This window comes from Epinephelus moara, chromosome 7 (assembly GCF_006386435.1).
Source record: "Epinephelus moara isolate mb chromosome 7, YSFRI_EMoa_1.0, whole genome shotgun sequence".
Classification (NCBI taxonomy): domain Eukaryota; kingdom Metazoa; phylum Chordata; class Actinopteri; order Perciformes; family Serranidae; genus Epinephelus; species Epinephelus moara.
Genome location: NC_065512.1, coordinates 20,525,129 through 20,543,687, shown reverse-complemented (window position 1 = coordinate 20,543,687; position 18,559 = coordinate 20,525,129). Strand labels below are relative to the sequence as shown.

At 41.2% G+C, this 18,559-nt stretch overlaps 1 protein-coding gene across 1 annotated transcript in view; it reads left to right on the top strand.

The window, feature by feature from the left end:
- The window catches only part of LOC126393373 (ATP-binding cassette sub-family C member 4-like), a 68,654-nt gene that overhangs the window by 12,793 nt on the left and 37,302 nt on the right, over positions 1-18,559 (top strand). Inside the window, exons 2-19 of the mRNA XM_050049510.1 lie at positions 4,051-4,161; positions 6,383-6,503; positions 6,618-6,842; positions 6,932-7,021; positions 7,123-7,286; positions 8,413-8,538; positions 8,657-8,906; positions 8,999-9,106; positions 9,336-9,425; positions 11,282-11,473; positions 11,611-11,705; positions 11,792-11,878; positions 12,017-12,113; positions 14,111-14,336; positions 14,569-14,696; positions 14,844-14,881; positions 15,160-15,254; positions 15,694-15,840. Coding sequence (XP_049905467.1) covers positions 4,051-4,161; positions 6,383-6,503; positions 6,618-6,842; positions 6,932-7,021; positions 7,123-7,286; positions 8,413-8,538; positions 8,657-8,906; positions 8,999-9,106; positions 9,336-9,425; positions 11,282-11,473; positions 11,611-11,705; positions 11,792-11,878; positions 12,017-12,113; positions 14,111-14,336; positions 14,569-14,696; positions 14,844-14,881; positions 15,160-15,254; positions 15,694-15,840 — 2,390 coding nt within the window. The remainder of the gene's footprint in view (positions 1-4,050; positions 4,162-6,382; positions 6,504-6,617; positions 6,843-6,931; positions 7,022-7,122; positions 7,287-8,412; positions 8,539-8,656; positions 8,907-8,998; positions 9,107-9,335; positions 9,426-11,281; positions 11,474-11,610; positions 11,706-11,791; positions 11,879-12,016; positions 12,114-14,110; positions 14,337-14,568; positions 14,697-14,843; positions 14,882-15,159; positions 15,255-15,693; positions 15,841-18,559) is intronic.

Below are 18,559 nucleotides of genomic sequence, written 5' to 3'. Positions count from 1 at the left end.
GTAGGTGACAGGCAACCAGTGTAGGGAGGCAAGAATAGGAGTGATGTGATCTGACTTTTTTGACCTTGTTAGTATTCTTGCTGCTGCATTTTGAACTAATTGAAGACGGGATAAGGATGACTGAGGTATACCAAGATATAGTGAGTTGCAGTAATCAAGATGGGATGATATGAAGGCATGGATGACTTTCTCCAGGTCGGCGGAACTGAGAAATGATTTGAATTTGGAGATGGTGCGGAGCTGCATGAAGCTTAATTTTACTTCTTGGTTGATTTGTTTATCAAATTTCAATGCTGGGTCGAATATGATTCCAAGATTTTTTCCACGTGATTTGACAGATGGGGCTAATGGACCAAGATAGGGTGAAATACTGTTTGTTAGATGCTGTGGACCAAATAAAATAACCTCAGTTTTATTTTCATTGAGCTGGAGAAAGTTTGTGGACATCCAGGACTTGATATCTGCAAGACAGTTATTGAGGTCTGTGAGTTTGTTATGGTTGTTAGGCTCTAGGGGGAGGTAGATCTGAGTATCGTCTGCGTAGCAATGGAAAGAAATATTGTGTTTTTGGATAATTTGGCCTAATGGAAGCAAGTAAATGGAGAAGAGGATTGGACCGAGAATGGAACCCTGGGGAACACCACAGAAAATGGGAGCTGAGGAAGAAGATGAGTCACTGATGGAAACACTGAAGGATCTGTTTGATAAGTATGATGAAAACCAGATTAAGGCAGAACCAGAGACCCCCACCCATTTGTGTAATCTGTTTATGAGAATGGAGTGATCTACTGTGTCAAAAGCTGCGGTGAGGTCCAGGAGCAGGAGGATGGAGCAGTTACCTGAATCAGCAGCTAGAAGAAGGTCATTTGTTATTTTGAGTAGGGCGGTTTCTGTACTGTGAAGAGGTCTGAAGCCGGATTGGAATTTTTCAAAAATGCAGTTTTGAGCCAGGTGGGATAACAGTTGATTACTTTTTCAAGAATTTTTGATAGGAAAGGAAGTTTGGAAATTGGTCTATAATTATTAAGGACAGAGATCAAGATTCTGTTTTTTTAAAAGAGGCTGAACTACTGCATGTTTGAAAGATTGGGGAACAAGGCTGGTTTCCATTTCCAATTGTGAACCTCTTTGATACCACTGGCAACTTTCTCCGTTCCATCCGTTCCATGTCTTTCCATGTTTAGGTCGGGCTCCTGTCTGCAATGGCATCTCCTGTTGTTTGTCTTCTTCCTCATCTTTATGTGAGTCTTCATCTGTCACTTCCTGTAGTTGAACTCCTGTCTGTAATGACATCTCCTGTTGTTTGTCTTCTTCCTCATCTTTATGTGAGTCTTCATGTGTCACTTCCTGTAGTTGAACTCCTGTCTGTAATGACATCTTCTGTTGTTTGTCTTCTTCCTCATCTTTATGTGAGTCTTCATGTGTCACTTCCTGTAGTTGAACTCCTGTCTGTAATGGCATCTCCTGTTGCTCTTCCTCTGCCTCATTCTCTTCTGTGTCCTCATCTGATACTAGGTCTCTAGCATGGCTGTCTTCCTCTGTCTTTTTTTGTCTTGTCCTGTTGTTTAATAGTCAGGTCCCTCACGCCTTTTCTATTTCTGGTCCATATAACCCACAGTCAATGACGGTTTTTCTTCTGATCATGACCAAAAAGAGTTACAGATAGTTCAGACCAGATTTCTGAGGAATACTCTGTTTCTCTGTTTGTAATATTAACACTCTTGATTGATCTGACAATAGCTTCCATTCCACCTGCCATTGCCCACAAGTCTTTCCTCTGAGCTCTGCTTCCTTTTTAAACTCTTCCCATTGTCTTTAAATTGCCTCTAACCTAGGGAAAGGGGGACAGGAAAAGCTAAAACCTTTTGTCAAAATAAAGTGAGTTTGTGTCAGAAAGTCTTGATAGAGCTAAAATCTACAGTAAAGCCATGGTTGACACTTGACACAAGCAGTACATGAACATATCTATACATAACTAAGAGCTAAAAAAAAAAATCACATTTACAGTTTTCCACATAAAAATGTCCTTAATTCGTAATTTCAGTATTATTTCACATCATGGTTAATGATAGGTTAGGGACGTCATGTGTCTTCGTCTTTTTATGCTATTTATTCAGATTCAGAAAATATACGTTGGTTTGTATATTTCAGTTAGTCGAATATGCACAAAATCTAGCAGAAATTTAAGAGTCTGAACAAGTATAAAAGCATAGCGCAAAGGTGTTAATAACTACTATGAAAAGATTACTTACATATAACCATGGAGCAGGAATGGAGACACATTTTCAAGGGAATCTATATGCATAGGCAGTTGACATATTCCCTTTTCCATGATAGAGGTTGAAATATCACTGGAGGTAGAGCTTAATTGAAAGTTGCTCCTGATTGGCTAGTGACTTAGTCACCCTATCCATCCTTCATTTGATTGGTTCATGGTAGTGGCAATTAGGCAACCACACCATACTAAAATGTAACAAAATTAAAATCCCCCAAATTATACTAAAGCCCTCTCTCCCGAGCTAATTGTTGTAGTACCCAACACGAGTGGTTGAACTGAGGTTTATGATACTACACTGTAATAGTTATTGAATATAATTCCTAATAAAATTCCCCCAAACTATGAAAAAATACCTTTTTTTTCAAATCAAGTGCTGTAGTGTAATCTGTAGGAGACCAATTAAGTGTGTAGTGAGTTTGGTGACACTACACTGTATTATAGTGAAGTTATTGAATATTTTTGTAATATCCTTTTTCGGTGTTGCACTTTGTAGACGGTCCCTGTGCGCTGCTCTCACAGCCGGCTGCATGTAAACACTAATGTTCTTGGTGTGGCTCCAAGGACGGCTTGTTTTGATGAAAATTAGGTTGTAGCTCGTTGTCTATCTTACTACGGTTGAAAATATGCGTGTTTTGTGTTTTAACAACGTTTCACCTAAGAGTTATCAATCCCGGAAGTTTGAATCTGCCAGTATGTGATAGCAGGTAGCTGCTGAGCATCTGTCCATGCGTAAAGCTCACAGTGCCCACATGCAGGAGGGAGCTGGGTGTAAGTTTATCCGTGTAGTTTAAAACCACAACAGCCAGGCATGTGCAGAGTATTTCTAGAGTGGCATGGAGCACGGAAAAGTGAGCTACTACTGTTTCAGTGGTGAAGTAACAGTAGCCGCTATAATAATCACTTTATTTGTGTTGCAATTTTTTTTAAACATAGGGGACAGAGTGTCGAAGTAAACAATATAAGAGACAGGGGTTACACTTATTAATTGTAAGGTAGTCAAGTTTTGGGAGTGTGCTACAGTAGGATAAATTAACAGATTGTTCTGAAGGATTGATGCTTCACTTAAAGGTCCAGTGTGTAGGATTTAGTGGCATCTAGCTGTGAGGTTGCAGAACTGAAACTTTTATGTGTGTCAAGCATGTAAGAGTATGTATAGCTGGTATTTGATTTGGTCATTCTGGGCCAATGTAGAAACAACATGGCAGACTCCGTACAAGTATGTAGATATAAACAGGTTCCTTGTGAAGTTTAAAAAAAAAAATTAAATTACATTTTTTTAGCAAGAGTTTGCCTCTTTATTAGGAAATGGGTGCACACAACATACTGATACTGTCAAGTAAAAATTCATTAATCACTTTTTGGATAGGCCCAGCTGAATATTGCCATAATAATATGTGACTATCACAAAATCCCACAGCACACTGTACTGTCACAGTAACCAACTGTCCTAAGGTAACAAAAACATAACAATTCTCAAGTTGAGGTGATTATAAACTAATGAAATCATAGCTGTGAATATCATATTCAATTTCTGCCAATATACCCCCCTAAATTCAACAAACTGGACCTTTAACAAAACAAGTAGTATTTAAATGTTGCAGCTCGTTAAGGTGGAAGTCTTCCATATTGTACAGTAGCTATACATGTCTGTCTTCTGGTGAAAACATACTTTCTCATTTATTTTCATGTTTTCTTAATAAGATAAAAGTTAGTTTCTTTGAACAGTAAGTTCAATCAGCTACTAAGCATGTTCTCACGTACTTTATCTCCAGTTGGCTGAACCCCTTGTTCAAAATCGGGTACAAAAGGAAGTTGGAGGAAGATGACATGTATAAAGTTCTCCCAGAGGATGCATCGGATAGACTCGGGGAGGAGCTACAATGGTAAGACAATGAATAATGTCTTTTATTAGTCCAGTAATAATGTGTATTGTAATTTCCTATTATTATTGTTTTGGAACATACTTTTACTTTTTAACTGTGATTCTTCCAAAGTTCAAAGTAGGGAGTACCACAAATATTCTAGGGATAACAGATGCCACAGTGATGTGTTACTGTTTGTCAGTGATACTCGACTTAGTGCTGGGTTGCCTGTTGACCATTTTCTAATTCACAATGGGAATTTTTTTTGTACTTTGAATGTAGACAAGGTGCCAGAGGGCATAAAAATTGCATCAAAACAGAGATTGTCTATCAAAAAAAAAAGTGCCAGGAGAGGATCCCCTGAACCCTCCGACAGGGGTCCCTGAAAGTCCTCAAATTCTAGGAACGTCCCTACAACTGGATTTGCCTTGTTTATTAATTTCATCTGATAAGTATTAATAGCGATTGTTTCTCATCGGCCCCTGGCCTCTGTCATTTTGCAAAAGTTGCCTCTGGGCTAAGCAGGTTGAGCATCCCTGCTGTACTTTACAGACCCCTATCTTACTAGCAGTCAATGCCAGTTTTGGGGGGTATTGACCTCAATGATAGCAGTTTGAAAAGTGTCCATCATCCATCTAATAGTTTCTGAGGTACAGGAATCCAATCATCATAATATAGTGATCATTTGACATGTTAGTTTCTCATGTTAAGTGTCCAGAACATCTGTATGATCAGTAATCATGAACTCAAAACTACTCAAGTTTTGATCAGATTCTTATTCTTGACATCTGGTACCTTGTACATGGAATTTCTTATGGATCGTCCATGATTACTACAGATGTCCACAGATATACTACTCAAGTTTTGATCAGATTCTTTTTCTTGACATTTGTGCATTCTCCAAGACCTGATCCACCACCTCAGCAAAGGCATACTACTCAAGACTACTATATGCAAACAATCAGAACTTTATTCTCATATGAAGCAGCAGTCATATTGAAATGATCCCCTGCTAGACTGGGAGAAAATCCAAGTGTTTACGAGCCAACCAGAGACTCATGGATGCCCCCCCCCCCCCCCCGCCCGCCACTGCCTGGCACCTCTCAGCCCTGACATATTCTAAATAAGGGACAGACTACCCCCTCTGAGGGAGTTTGGCGTCAGAGTTCACTTTGTGCTTGGAGGGGAGCCCACCTATATATAGACAGTACTTCTTAAACTATCACATGAGAGCATGCTCCTTGCCTCACACTAATACCTCTAGCAGTGGCTGCTACTTGTAGGAAGCTTTTGAGTGGAGAGCTTGGTTTTGTTGCTTGGCATTAAAGCATGTTTTGTCACTTGAGTAATAGACTACAACATAAATATACCTTAGTCCCACTCCTGGTAGTGATTGTCATGGACAGGTGTTAAGGGACAGCGGGGGGGTGCCCAGTTTAGTGACATTATGGGTGAGTCTGCTCCTGGCAGATAATACTTTCTTCTGGCCTTACTGGATTATAATGATCATGTACTGGAGCAATTCACAGCTGATTGTGACGTGGTCAAAATGTCAGCACCTCCCCCATTGAAGGCGAGAAAGAGGTTGCCTGTACCATCTAGTGAAGGAGTGTTTAAAGCCCACAGCTGAAGCTAATGATGAATGATCACACATACACCGATCCTGCAGCTGCGGTAATGTAAGGTTTGTATTAAAAGAGAGCTGAGTGTAATTGAGTGTAACAACTGATGAACCAGGTGAGAGTGGACTCAAATGCACGACCCTGGAGACAGTTCGGGTAAAATAACTCAACAGGTGGTTCAGTACACAGAAGGTCTGTCAGTGGAGGCAGACAAATCCAATAGGGATGAGGCAGAGTCAACAACCAAAATCCAAAAAAACAACACAGGGAAACAAAAGACTGGAACGCTAGACACACAAGAAGCTAAGACGAACTTGCACTGAGAGAAAACAAGACACACATTATATACTCTGGTGGGGGGAAGGTTAACAAGACACAGGTGAGGCTAATCAGGGCGGGATGGACAATCAGACACAGGTGAAGTCATCAAAAAGGAGGGAAACCACACAGGGGCAGGAAGTGAAGTGATCTGAAACAGGAGGAGACATGAGTTTGAAAGTAAAACAGGAAACAACATGAATGAATGAAATGAAATAAAAAGCATAACCTAAGAAACTTGAGCTGTGACATTGTAGATGACTAACTGAGAGTAACTGTTGCTTTTCTTTCACTTGTCAAAGGTATTGGAACAGAGAGGTTCAACAAGCGGCCAAAGATCTGCGCCCACCCAGACTTGCCAAAGCTCTTGTTCTTTGCTACTGGAGATCATATGCACTCATTGGAATATACATCTTTATAGGGGTACAGTGCAATCTCACATTGAAACTAACGTCTACAGAGAACACTGCTGCATTACGAATTAAGCTTTGTTTTAACGCAGCAAACATGTCTGGCTTAAATCTCATTTTCTATCAGGAAATTATCAAAGTCGTTCAGCCGGTGCTGCTTGGGAAGATAATTGAGTACTTTGAGAGTTATGACCCCACCGACACAGCTGCAGTCTACGAGGCCTACGGTTACGCTGCTGGCATCTCCCTGTCAACCATCAGCCTGACCACCCTTCATCATCTCTACTTCTACCACGTCCAGCGAGTAGGCATGAAGATTCGTCTGGCCATGTGTCACATGATCTATCGGAAGGTCGGTCCTTATGAGACATGTTTGTATCCGTGTCATCCTCTGTCATATTCCTGTGGTTTGTATTGATTTACCACCTTTGTTCTGCAAAGGCTCTTTGTCTCGACAGCAAAGCATTTGCCAAAACTACCACAGGACAAATCGTGAACCTTTTATCCAATGACGTCAACAGATTTGACGAGGTGATTATCTGAAAGTGTTTTATGTGTTACTCTTTAAATCTATATTTTACATGTGACTTACACATCAGACATACTCTTTCCTCTTCATTGTTTTATCACAGGTAACCTTATATTTGCACTTTTTGTGGATTGGTCCTCTACAAGCAGCAACGGTGATGTTATTGTTGATGTATGCGATTGGCCCATCATGCCTTGCGGGAATGGCTGTATTCTTCATCCTGATGCCAGTACAGACTTTGTTCGGACGCTTGTTCTCTACTCTCAGGTTTGTAGGAATTCACCAGATTTATCAAATATAGAATTAACAGTTTTCTCTACTTTAAGATCCAGTGTGCAGGATTTAGGGGGATAAACTGGCAGAAATATAATATAATATAATAAGTATGTTTTCCTTAGTGTACTAAACATTTGAAAATAAAAATCGGTTCAGGATTGTTACCTTAGAATGAGCTGTTCATTTCTACATACGGAGCGGATCCTCAGCTACTGAAATTGCCACGTTGCACAGCCATGTTTTTATAGTAGCCCAGAACGGACAAACTTAACACTGGCTCTAGACAGGGCCATTTGCATTTTCACGTTGAAGCATTGGTTGTCTGTCCCATTCTCATGAACATGATATCTCAGGACTACCCAGAGGGAATTTTCTATAAATTTAGCATAAACATCCACTTGGACTCAAGGTAGAACTGACTGGATTTTGGTAGTCATAGATCAAAGGTCAAGGTCACATTGAACTTGCATGTGTCTCATTCTCATGAACAAAATATCTCTAGAACATCTTAAGGGAACTTCAAATTTTAAACAAATGTCCACGTAAACCTAATAATGAACTGATTTAGTTTTGGTGGTCAAAGGTCAAGGTCACTGTGACCTTGCTTCCGTCTCATTCTCGTGAACAAATATCTCAAGAAGGCCTTGAGGGAGTTTTCTCAAATTTGGCACAAATGTTCAGTTGGACCCAAGAATGAACTGATTTGAATTTAGTGGTAGGTCAAAGGTCAAGGTCACTGTGACCTTGCATCCCTCTTATTCTCGTGAACAAATATCCCAAGACAGCCTTGAGGGAGTTGTCTCAAATTTGGCACAAATGTCCACTTGGACTCAAGAATGAACTGATTAGAATTTAGTTTTAGGTCCTAACTCAAGAATTCATATACCAATTATGACAAAATTTCACACAAATGTCTAATAGTATAAAATTATGACAAGATGACATTTTGTATCTAAAAAGATAAAGGAACACCGAAGGAATCCTTACTGGGAGTTCATGCTTGGCACATGGGAGAAGTTTCAGCCGGTTGCAAACTGCAATCCTTACTGCTGGATGCCACCATATCCTACACACTGTTCCTTTTTGTTTACGTTGTGTTTTGTTTTTGTTGTTTTAGGGCTGAAACAGCAGTCTTAACAGATGACAGAATCCGCACAATGAATGAAGTCATCTCTGGGATCCGAGTTATAAAGATGTATGGGTGGGAGAAGCCTTTCTCTGCGTTGGTGGATGAGGTCAGAAGGTAAACCAAAAACAAACCTGCCCTCCATTTTACAAAATATCACTGAAATCTATTAACACATTTTTGTAATATGTACATTAGACAGCATATACTGAGAACATGTCTTGTTATTATACAGAATGGAAATCTCCAAGATCATGAAAAGCTCCTACCTGCGTGGCCTCAACATGGCATTTTTCTTTGTGGCAAGCAAGATCATCGTCTTCATCACCGTCTGCGTCTATGTACTGACAGGAAACCAGTTGTCAGCTAGCAGAATTTTTATGGCAGTTACCCTCTACGGGGCGGTCAGGCTCACCATCTCGCTCTTCTTCCCCTACGCCATAGAGACGGTCTCTGAGTCTCTCATCAGCATCAGACGGATTCAAGTAATTACCCACAGACAGACGCCATGTTTATACCCAGTGTGTGTCGATTACTTCCTGTGGAAACTGACGCTCTGAAATCTGATTCTTCTAAGAATTTTCTTCTGCTGGATGAAGTTGCTCCACAGCATCTGGGGCTTCCTGTGGCAGAGAAGAAGGACTGTATGGTGAAGGTTCAGGATTTAATATGCTACTGGGACATGGTGAGAATTACTGTGGGCAACGTGTTTCTCCTTTCTATCTGTACAACACTCACATGCAACAATCCTAACACCCCTCGAGGGTCTGAGTAAGGATAAAGAGTGTTGCTACACAGATTGTGAAGCCTCTGGGACAGACTTGTGATTTTGAGCTACATCAGTAAAGCCAACATTAACACACTTACTGAATAGTGACTACATGACAGTGTTTCATTCATTTTTTTTTTTACAGATGCTAGACTCTCCAACTTTACAGAACGTGTCTTTCACAGTGAGACCAGAGCAACTCGTGGCAGTAATTGGACCTGTTGGGGCTGGAAAGGTCAGGTCTGTTTTGAAGTCTCAGGTTTAAAGTCATGGGCACACATGGTGATAAATCTGAGACATTTTAAGTAACTCAAAACCATTATTAATGTTATCAATTCTAGCATTATAGCGTTGAGTCAGTTAGGGGTTTTAGTGTTTTTTCCCAAGAGCCTGTCCAGCCTTTTGATGAGTTTTGAGCATGCATGTCTCTTGATTTAAACCAACATTGTAAGAGATTGGTGAGAGCTATCTTTGTAGTTCATATAGCAAAAGAACAAAGTAAGATGAACGTCTTCAATTCAGTTTGAATGGTAAAAATCTGTTCAGCCACTGCGGAGACATCAATGTCTACATTCAAGAAAACTGTCTTGCCTGCAAATTTGAGGGCAAAGGTTTCAAAGAGTCTTACATCACAAGGCTGTAAGCTGTAGGTGGGTGATTTCATCATTTGGCCCAGAGCAGGGCTGTATGAATGTTTTTGCACATAGCACCGGTGCTGCAGAGGTTGAAAGTTTTGTAGCACAGGCCACAAAGTTGTAGCATGAGTACTGAAGTATTAAATAAGTTCATTGTAGTTTGACACAAATTTAATTCTTTGTTGGGTGCAGTTTAAAAAGTCATTTTTCATGAGCTTTCAAATGAGTATATTACTGAAACAGTTCAGATGTAATGTTGTTTTAAATACCTATTTATTGCACATAGCATGTACATGGGTAGGAGGGGTGCTGTGGAGGTTGCAGCACCACCTTAAAACAGGCATTACAGTAAACATCCATTTACCTACCTTTAAAAATATAGTGTATCCCCTTTCTTACTATACAGCCTGCATTTGTAGTACACAAGTATCTGCACATTGGCAGGTCTGCATTATATACAGTACATCTGGTGTATGAAGCGGCTGTATCGTCACAGCACTGCATTTCATAAACACATCTGTAGCCTGCAATCAGGCTCTGTCTCACGATATCCTACAAATAGCGATGCACTATCAGTTAACCTCACAAACAAACAAGCACACAAACTCTAACCTCAAACGAGCAAGCGGCTCTGTCTCACAAACACACACGAGTCACATTCACCCATTCACACACACATTCATACACTGGTGGCCAAGGCTACCATACAAGGTGCCACCTGCTACTCAGTCACACATCAATGGAAGAATCATCGGGAGCACTTTGGGGTTCAGGATACTTCGAAATGCAGACTGGAGGAACCGCTGATCTTCCAATTGGTGGACGTGGATGACCCACTTGTGGGCAGCTGTGGCTCAGAGGTATAGCACAGGTGCTATGGCGGTAATTTAATTCATAGCATGGACCGATTTTTGCATAGCATGCACGACGAATATGTCCCATTGCTCAGCCATGACCTAGGGAAACATTGAACATTTGGCCCAATTGCTGAGAACATAATACCCTTTGAAAGGTCTCCTTAATGTGTCATAGTAAGAGGATATTGAGGGGGGGAACATGGGACCCTGGAAACATAAATCTGTTCTTACTGACACAGTGACAGGCCCCCAGAAGTGCACCAGGCTTTAAAGCCAGTTTTTGTTGTGGCCCCCAAATCACTACATCTGCCCCTGATAATAGTAACAAAGGCACAGTTTAGAGAAGGTGGATGAGAGGAGAGACATGGAGCGATATGTCCTCGTATTTATAGATAATACCGTCCAAAGTCTGACTAGAACTGAAACTTGAACAGCAGTCTTTATGCTAGGCTAAGCTAATTGACTGTAGTTCCATTACAGTTGCAGTGGTATCGATCTCCTCATCTCACTCTCAGCAAGAAAGTTATTTTGACCGTATTTCCCAAAAGTCAAAATTGCTTTTTAAACATTTGATTTTGTTCTGTGTTTACGCATGTCAGTCCTCGCTCCTCAGTGCCATCCTGGGAGAACTGAGTCGGGAAAGTGGTGTGGTCAAGGTCGAAGGAGAGCTGACGTACACGTCTCAGCAGCCCTGGATTTTACCTGGTACGATTCGAAGCAACATCCTTTTTGGCAAAGAGCTCAACCCCCAGAAGTATGATAGCGTTCTGAAAGCCTGCGCCCTCAAGAGAGTGAGAATCACTGTTGATTACGACACGCCCCGCTGCATTTTCGTACTCTGTAGTCTAGCTATTAGAAGAGTTGAGCTGGTAGTGAGGCCAGTGTAAATGTGAATGACTGGTAAGGGTTGCATTTGGACCCCGTTCAGGACTTGGACCTGTTGTCTGGTGGTGACTTGGCGACGGTTGGGGACAGAGGGGCCAACCTCAGCGGGGGACAGAAGGCGAGGGTCAGCTTAGCAAGGTGTGCTGGATAACCATGCAGCATTGTACATTTTTATGCGGTGCCAGTGACAGAGATAACCTCTATACAGTATGTCATGTTTTCAGAGCAGTGTATCAGGATGCAGATATCTACCTGCTGGACGACCCTCTCAGTGCTGTGGATGCTGAGGTGGGAAGGCACCTCTTTGAAGAGTGAGTCTATCAACGTCTCCTTATTGTTTTCCATTGAGAAACCCAGTCAAATGCACATATCCGTTAATCAGGTGTTAAAATCATGACAATATATCTGCAGTATTTCCATTTCAACACTGAACTATTTGTTTGCTTCAGGTGTATTTGTGGACTTTTGCGGAAGAAGCCTCGTATCCTGGTGACCCATCAACTCCAGTATCTGAAGGCTGCGGATCAAATTGTTGTCTTAAAGCAGGTGTGTGTTTATGTTTGTGTGTGTTCAGAAGAGTTTATATATAAAGAAAAAATGCTCAGGTCTGCATAAACAATGGGAATGGAATGGAGACACTTGGGAGCTGGACATAGGGATGGTACGTTTGGGTACATCAGACTCTTCGAAAGACAAGAAATCACAGGGAGTACCAGCAGCTTGTCCATGAGCTTCACCCACATGATGGTCAGTTCAGTGCTTATTTTAGAATGAGTTGGGCACAGTTTGACAATCTGCTATCAATTGTTGGGCCTAATTATGGTTGGTAGAATGTTAGAAAGCAGCTGAGTGTACAATTTGTTCACATACTGCATGTCTTGCAGCTTGCCTAGGGTGACGATGAAAGTGAGCTAACATTAACTTAACACGAAACGCTACTACTTGTCATCGCTCAGTGACAACAGCTCCTCAACGATACAATATATGTAGAGGTTAATGAGCTTTTCTGTTTTAAGATAGACTACACAAGATTTTCCTAAAACCAATGTATAGACTCATACAGAATTAGTCCCTCTCAATCATCACATATGACCCACTAGACCCCACACTATTGTCCATGCTCAGGACTTGTATTCCCACAGCGCTCAGGTGAGGTCAGGGCTTTAAAAAAGACGCCACCAGGTGCCAGACTGTAAGCAGCAGGCGTCTGAGAGACACAGTGCGGAAAAAAATGAAAATATTGTGAGGCGAAACATCAAACCTTGAGTGTATCTGGGCTCAGCTTTTACTTTCTTTTACTTACGAGCGTCTTTACAAACTAATACAGTCCTGCACAGTGTACCTTGAAAAAAAGAATTTTGATAGAAATATTCTCATTATGAGTGGTCCCTTCAAAACTGCACATAGTCATTGTAATCTATGGGGATCTGAAATAGAATGGCAGTATTGATTATCTGCGTTTACCACAGCTTTGATCACCAAAAAAAAAGAAAAAATAACATCCATCACTTAGTTTAGTTTAATTTATTAGCACATACACGTATAGAAAATACAGGAAAAAGAAATTAAAAGCTGCAAAACATTTTGCAGAAGAGGTTAGAGGCCAAAAATGGCCTATAAAGATACCTCCCCCTATAAAATAACAACAATTATACATAGATAAAAACGAAGATTGCACAGTTGAAGAAGAGTTCCAGACTTGGACATATTACAAAATTGTTACAGATATACAAACACACAAATTTCAAATAAATCAATAAAGTTTTAAGAGTTTTTGCAATTTAGAGTCCTTGTCAGATGTTTTTTGAAGAACGATAACGTAGATGATGATTGTAGAGATGGAGGAAGGTTGTTACAGGGCTTGGGGCTTTCTGTACAAAGTAAAACCCTGTAAATGCAAGATTAAACTTTTATATTATTGCCACAATACATCTGAAAGCCTCAATACAGTTAATATGCTGTTACTCAGAGAACAAATTTGAAGAATTTGTGTGTCAAGGAGAATTTGCCCGTCTGCAAGAGTTTAAAATTTACATGTACAAGCAAAAAAACAACCTGTCATAATTCAAAAATCTGTAGAAACCCTGCGCACAGCTGTGCCTCTCTCTTGGGTGGCAGCTGGTGCATGATAATCCACATGAATCAAGAAAAATAAAAGTTCCAGTGCACCCCAGGGATACTCAGATTGTCACTTAGTTTATTATCAGCTTACATTTAAAAGCAGAAGGAGGAGCGAACTACGCATTTCGCACATCGCTTCATCAGGTTTGCTCTTTGCATAATCACTATCAGGTGTTTCTTGAGAATAATCACACGCTGACTGGCAGAGGATGAAACAGGTGCAAGGTGCTCATCCTCTTCTGTTCAAATATCATGTTTATAGTTTATAGTTATAGGCAAGAAACACCAAAGACAAACAGCAATAACAGTATCTATTTAAGAGCAGAAAGTGTGAGTATGCATCATGTCACTCACAGATGCTGACATTTCTATCACTGTGAGTACTTTTGCTCTTGACTGCGTCCCTTTTCTGTCGATGTCAGGGTCAGATGGTGGCAAAGGGGACCTACAGTGAGTTGCAGGGCTCTGGACTTGACTTCACCTCCCTGCTTCAGGAGGAGGAGGTCCAGGAGGAGGAGAGGCAAGTCACGACCCCCATCCCTGCGACTGTCTCCCGCCTCTCCCACACGCTCTCTGACAACTCAATGTCCTCCCTCTCCTCCTCTCAGTACTCTCTGATTGAGGGAGCAGAGCCACTTGCAGCGGTAGGTATATCTGAAACATTAAGTTACAGAAACTTGGCTGTAATTGGTAAAAAAGCTTTTTCCATCAAGCTCTAAGCGCACTGTGTGGCAATATCATTGTGGGGAAAAGGGTTGTTGTGCATCCTGGCCGCCACTAGAGGGCAGAAGGTGCTCACCTTTTCCTCGGTGCTCATGACAGCCTGATCTGAAGTGTTGCTGGATGACTGGCACTGACACTAGTGTCTAACTGTAGGTAGTGCAATCAACGGAGGAGGAGAGGCGCTCGGAAGGGAACGTCGGCCTGTGTATGTATGTGAAGTATTTCAGGGCAGGTGCCAACTTCCTGGTCCTCTTGGTCCTCATTTTACTCAATGCCTTAGCACATGTGAGTCAATTTCTTTCATTAATTTAGTGTGTTTTTAATTTTGGAAAAATACAACACATAATTTATGTCAAGTGATTTTTTTTACAGAATTGATTGATGTAATAAATTGCTTATTTGTGATGTTTAATTTTGTGTGTGTTTGCTTAGATTACATTTGTTCTCCAGGACTGGTGGCTCGCTTGCTGGTGAGATTTTGTTTCTTTTACACAACACCAATGCTTGCAGTAGAAAAAAAAAAAAAAATGAGAGTAGGTTTTGCGAGGCTGGAAATGGTTGATGATTTAATAGAAGACGACTGAACCAAACTGTTTTTCTTGGCATTATCTGTCTCCTGTTGAAACTGACCTTGTGCTTCAAGATAGGAGGAATGAGTTCTGTATAGTGCCTTCGTGCTGCAGCGTTCTTTCTTCATTGTGTTTATTTGTCCTTGTGGGTTTTTGGTTCTTTTGTGGCTGACTCGCAGGGCCTCTGAACGGAAGCACATCAATGTGACAGAGCACCTCAATGGCAGCTTCCCTCGGCAGCTGGACCTTGACCTGTACCTAGGTGTTTACGCAGGTGAAGCTCACTGAGCGCACATTGCTTTTTGTGTACTGTTGAGGCTCTGAATACGCCAGCCATTCAATGAACAGATCCACAGTTCTTTGGCTGTGGCCCAAGGCCTTCAAGGCCCAGTGTATGTGTACATGGGCCTCAGCTGTACAGGGAGATAGCAGTGCCTCTCTTGTGTTCTGCTGTTGGATTGCTCTGATTGTCTCCCTGTGACTCCCAGCCTCTTCACTCTGTCAGGCTTTGTATTCACAGTGATAGATCAGCATTCAAGACAAAAATAAACATAATTGAAGGGAAAAAACTTAAGTGGAATATATCTGAGTTTTTTGTGCCGTTTAGCATGCTTAATTATGGCACCTTGAATGCATAGCTGACCTTGGAACAGGTACAAGGCTAGCATTGTAGTATGCTGATGGATTTTTTTTTCTTCCTGTGCTTTTGTCAGGTTTAACAGCCACTTCAGTAGTGTTTGGCTTCCTTCGCAGCTTGGTCTTCTTTAATGTCCTGGTGAGCTCAGCCCAAACCTTACACAACAGCATGTTTAACGCCATCCTCCGGACCCCGGTGCACTTCTTCGATATCAATCCAATTGGTAAGTGGCTCACCTCCGCATCAGGTTCTCATTTAGGTGACCAATGACTTATTTATGATGCGGTCAAGGTTGCACGGGAGCGATGAGATGATTAGGAGATGTTAACATCCAGTGGGACCTGATGCTGGAGTTATTGTTCTAACATCTTGCCACTAGAGAGCAGACTGTTACTGACTTTGCCGCCACTTTGCAAACATCCATATGCGTGCCCTTAAACTCCATAGTTTGTCATTGCCATCAAGTTCTTTTAAATATGATAACCTGTGTTTGAAAATGTATTTCATTCCATTCAAAGATTTCACATTATCACCATATTACTGAAATATTTTTGTACTTTCAAGTAGAATTGATAAATATTAATCAGAGGATCTAATTTGGACTATAAAATAAAAGCTGCACATTCATTTGTGTAAGCGTAAAGATGTTTTTCTGTTTGTGGTTTAATGTGAGCTGGCATCACAGGAAGTAAAGTAACCAGGAAGCCAATTCAGTCCAAAACCCCCCTGATACGACTTAATATATAGCCATGATGTATTTAAAAACGTGTAAAGAGAGTGCTATCTTTTTTTATTGTGAGCTCGAACCCAAAGCAAACAGTCATATTGAATAAATGCTGTTTGCATTAGATCTTGGACAGTGTTGTGTTTGGACTACAGAGCTGTGCAAATACAGACGTATTTGTCTTGCGCGCTGTATCAGAAATCTTCGATTATTTCATTAGCTTTGTAGGCTGTAGCTGCTGGGTCAATGGAGTGGGCAGATGGACACGATTTTAAAAGTGTGCAAACACTCCAAATACATCTGACTTTACTCAGGGAGGGCTGCTGCTGGGTGTTTTTTTTTCCTTCTCTTCCGGCGTTTTTTTTGCACCACCTTTTTTTAAAATACAGAGAGTATTTCAAGATTTGTTCAAATCACTCGCGAGATGTTTTTCTTGCTCGCCTTGTTATTTTATCTGCACGATTTTGTGGTATTAATCAAAGACCTCCTTTTAATTAAATGAAGTAATGTCAAAACAATGTGCCATTCATCTCCAAAGTCAACTGTCAAGTGGCCCACTTTGATAACTTTAATTTTTCTGGAGCATTGTTCACCTGTCAGCAGGTAATTACTCAGCCTAATCTCCTCATAGTGACATGCATGTACAACACAATCAGCTCGGGTGGGAATTCTCAACAAGAAGGGAACTTGTATCTGTATAATGAGTCATAATAAGCTGGTAACACAAGTCTAAATATGATTTGAGGGTGTTCAGGAGCTTGCGGTTTCTTCTGGCATTAGGAGTGGGTGCAGCGACAAAGCTTTCCTTTGCAGAGCTGTGTTTGGAGCAAACACCACAGGTCTTAATCTTTGGCTTTTGTTTCTGCTGCTGCCGTTGTGTTACGTATTGGACTACCTGACGGCTTATCTGGGTGTGCCGTCCTTGGTAATCTACGCACGGGAGGAGGACAAACACTTTGAATAATGTAATAATCTGTTTAATAGCGCAGCAAAGGAGAGGCTTAACAGACACTGCTATCTGATTGCTGTTGTGCTGCTATCAGTAACCATTGTATGACCAGTCCAGTCATTACAGCTTGGCCTCCAGGCTGGCAAACAACACTGTGTGTCTGACTGGATTTATAGACAACTGTCCTGGAGAGAGAGTTCCTTTTTTTTCCTCTGTCCAGTCAACAGTACACTAAGCATGACATTTTTTAACAATATAAATAAGTTTCACTCTTTACCTTTCTTTTTTTTTTTTTTTTTTTGCTTCTCCTGCTTTGTGTTTCTGATTCACTCACTTGAGTGAAACCAAACAGAAAAGACCAGGACAAAGACGGCTGATGTCAGCTCTGCCGCTTTTCCCCTCACTCTTATTTCTTTCTTAATGTTTTGCTCCCGTCTAAAAAGATTCTTCCCCCCCCCTTTCACACAATAACTGCCACTTCCATCACAGCTGCTTCCACATCCACTGCTCTCATGCAATAAGTGTGAGCGATTTGTAACAACGTTCTTAAGGATTTGACAACTGTTTACATGTGTAAGTGATAGGTGCGCTGCTGCTGAACAGGCCCCGCTGTTTGATAGCTGTCCGCGGAGTTAAAGGTTACCATTTCAAGCGTCGCTGCACAAAGGTCTTATTTGTTATTCTGTGAATGTGGTTTGTAACAATAGGGTACAGCGGTGGTAAATTATGATTGATGGGGAGGCATTGTAGCTCTTCTGTATAAGCCACTGAATGCCATTTGAAATGTGTTATCTTTTGTGCTGTGTGGAAATAGTTGATTTCCAAGTTGGGGCTTTTCACGATTAAATCCTTTTATATTTTGCAACAGTTCTGTTTGATAAGAAGATGTCTCGATGATGTTATTAACGCCGCAGACACTATTTTTCCTCCACTATATGGATTTGTAAAACTTCATATATTCATGTTGCTCAATTTTAGCAATATGTACAGTCTTATTACAGCTGTTCATCCAAATGTGATCCAGTTAGAGCAGCACAGACAGCGGTGGATGTGTTGAGCTGATGTTGATCCCTGTAATTTAGTGTCATTGAGTGGGCTAATCCCCTCAGAGACTGCAGGCCAGGGCTTCAGCTCATCAGCACAGTCAAGGAGTGGAGTTTCAGTCAACACACACACACACACACACGCACACACTTCTACCGTCCCCCTTTCACATCGGCATAGTGGGCCATCTCAGTGCTAGGTGTCACTCAGTTGCTGTTGACGCAG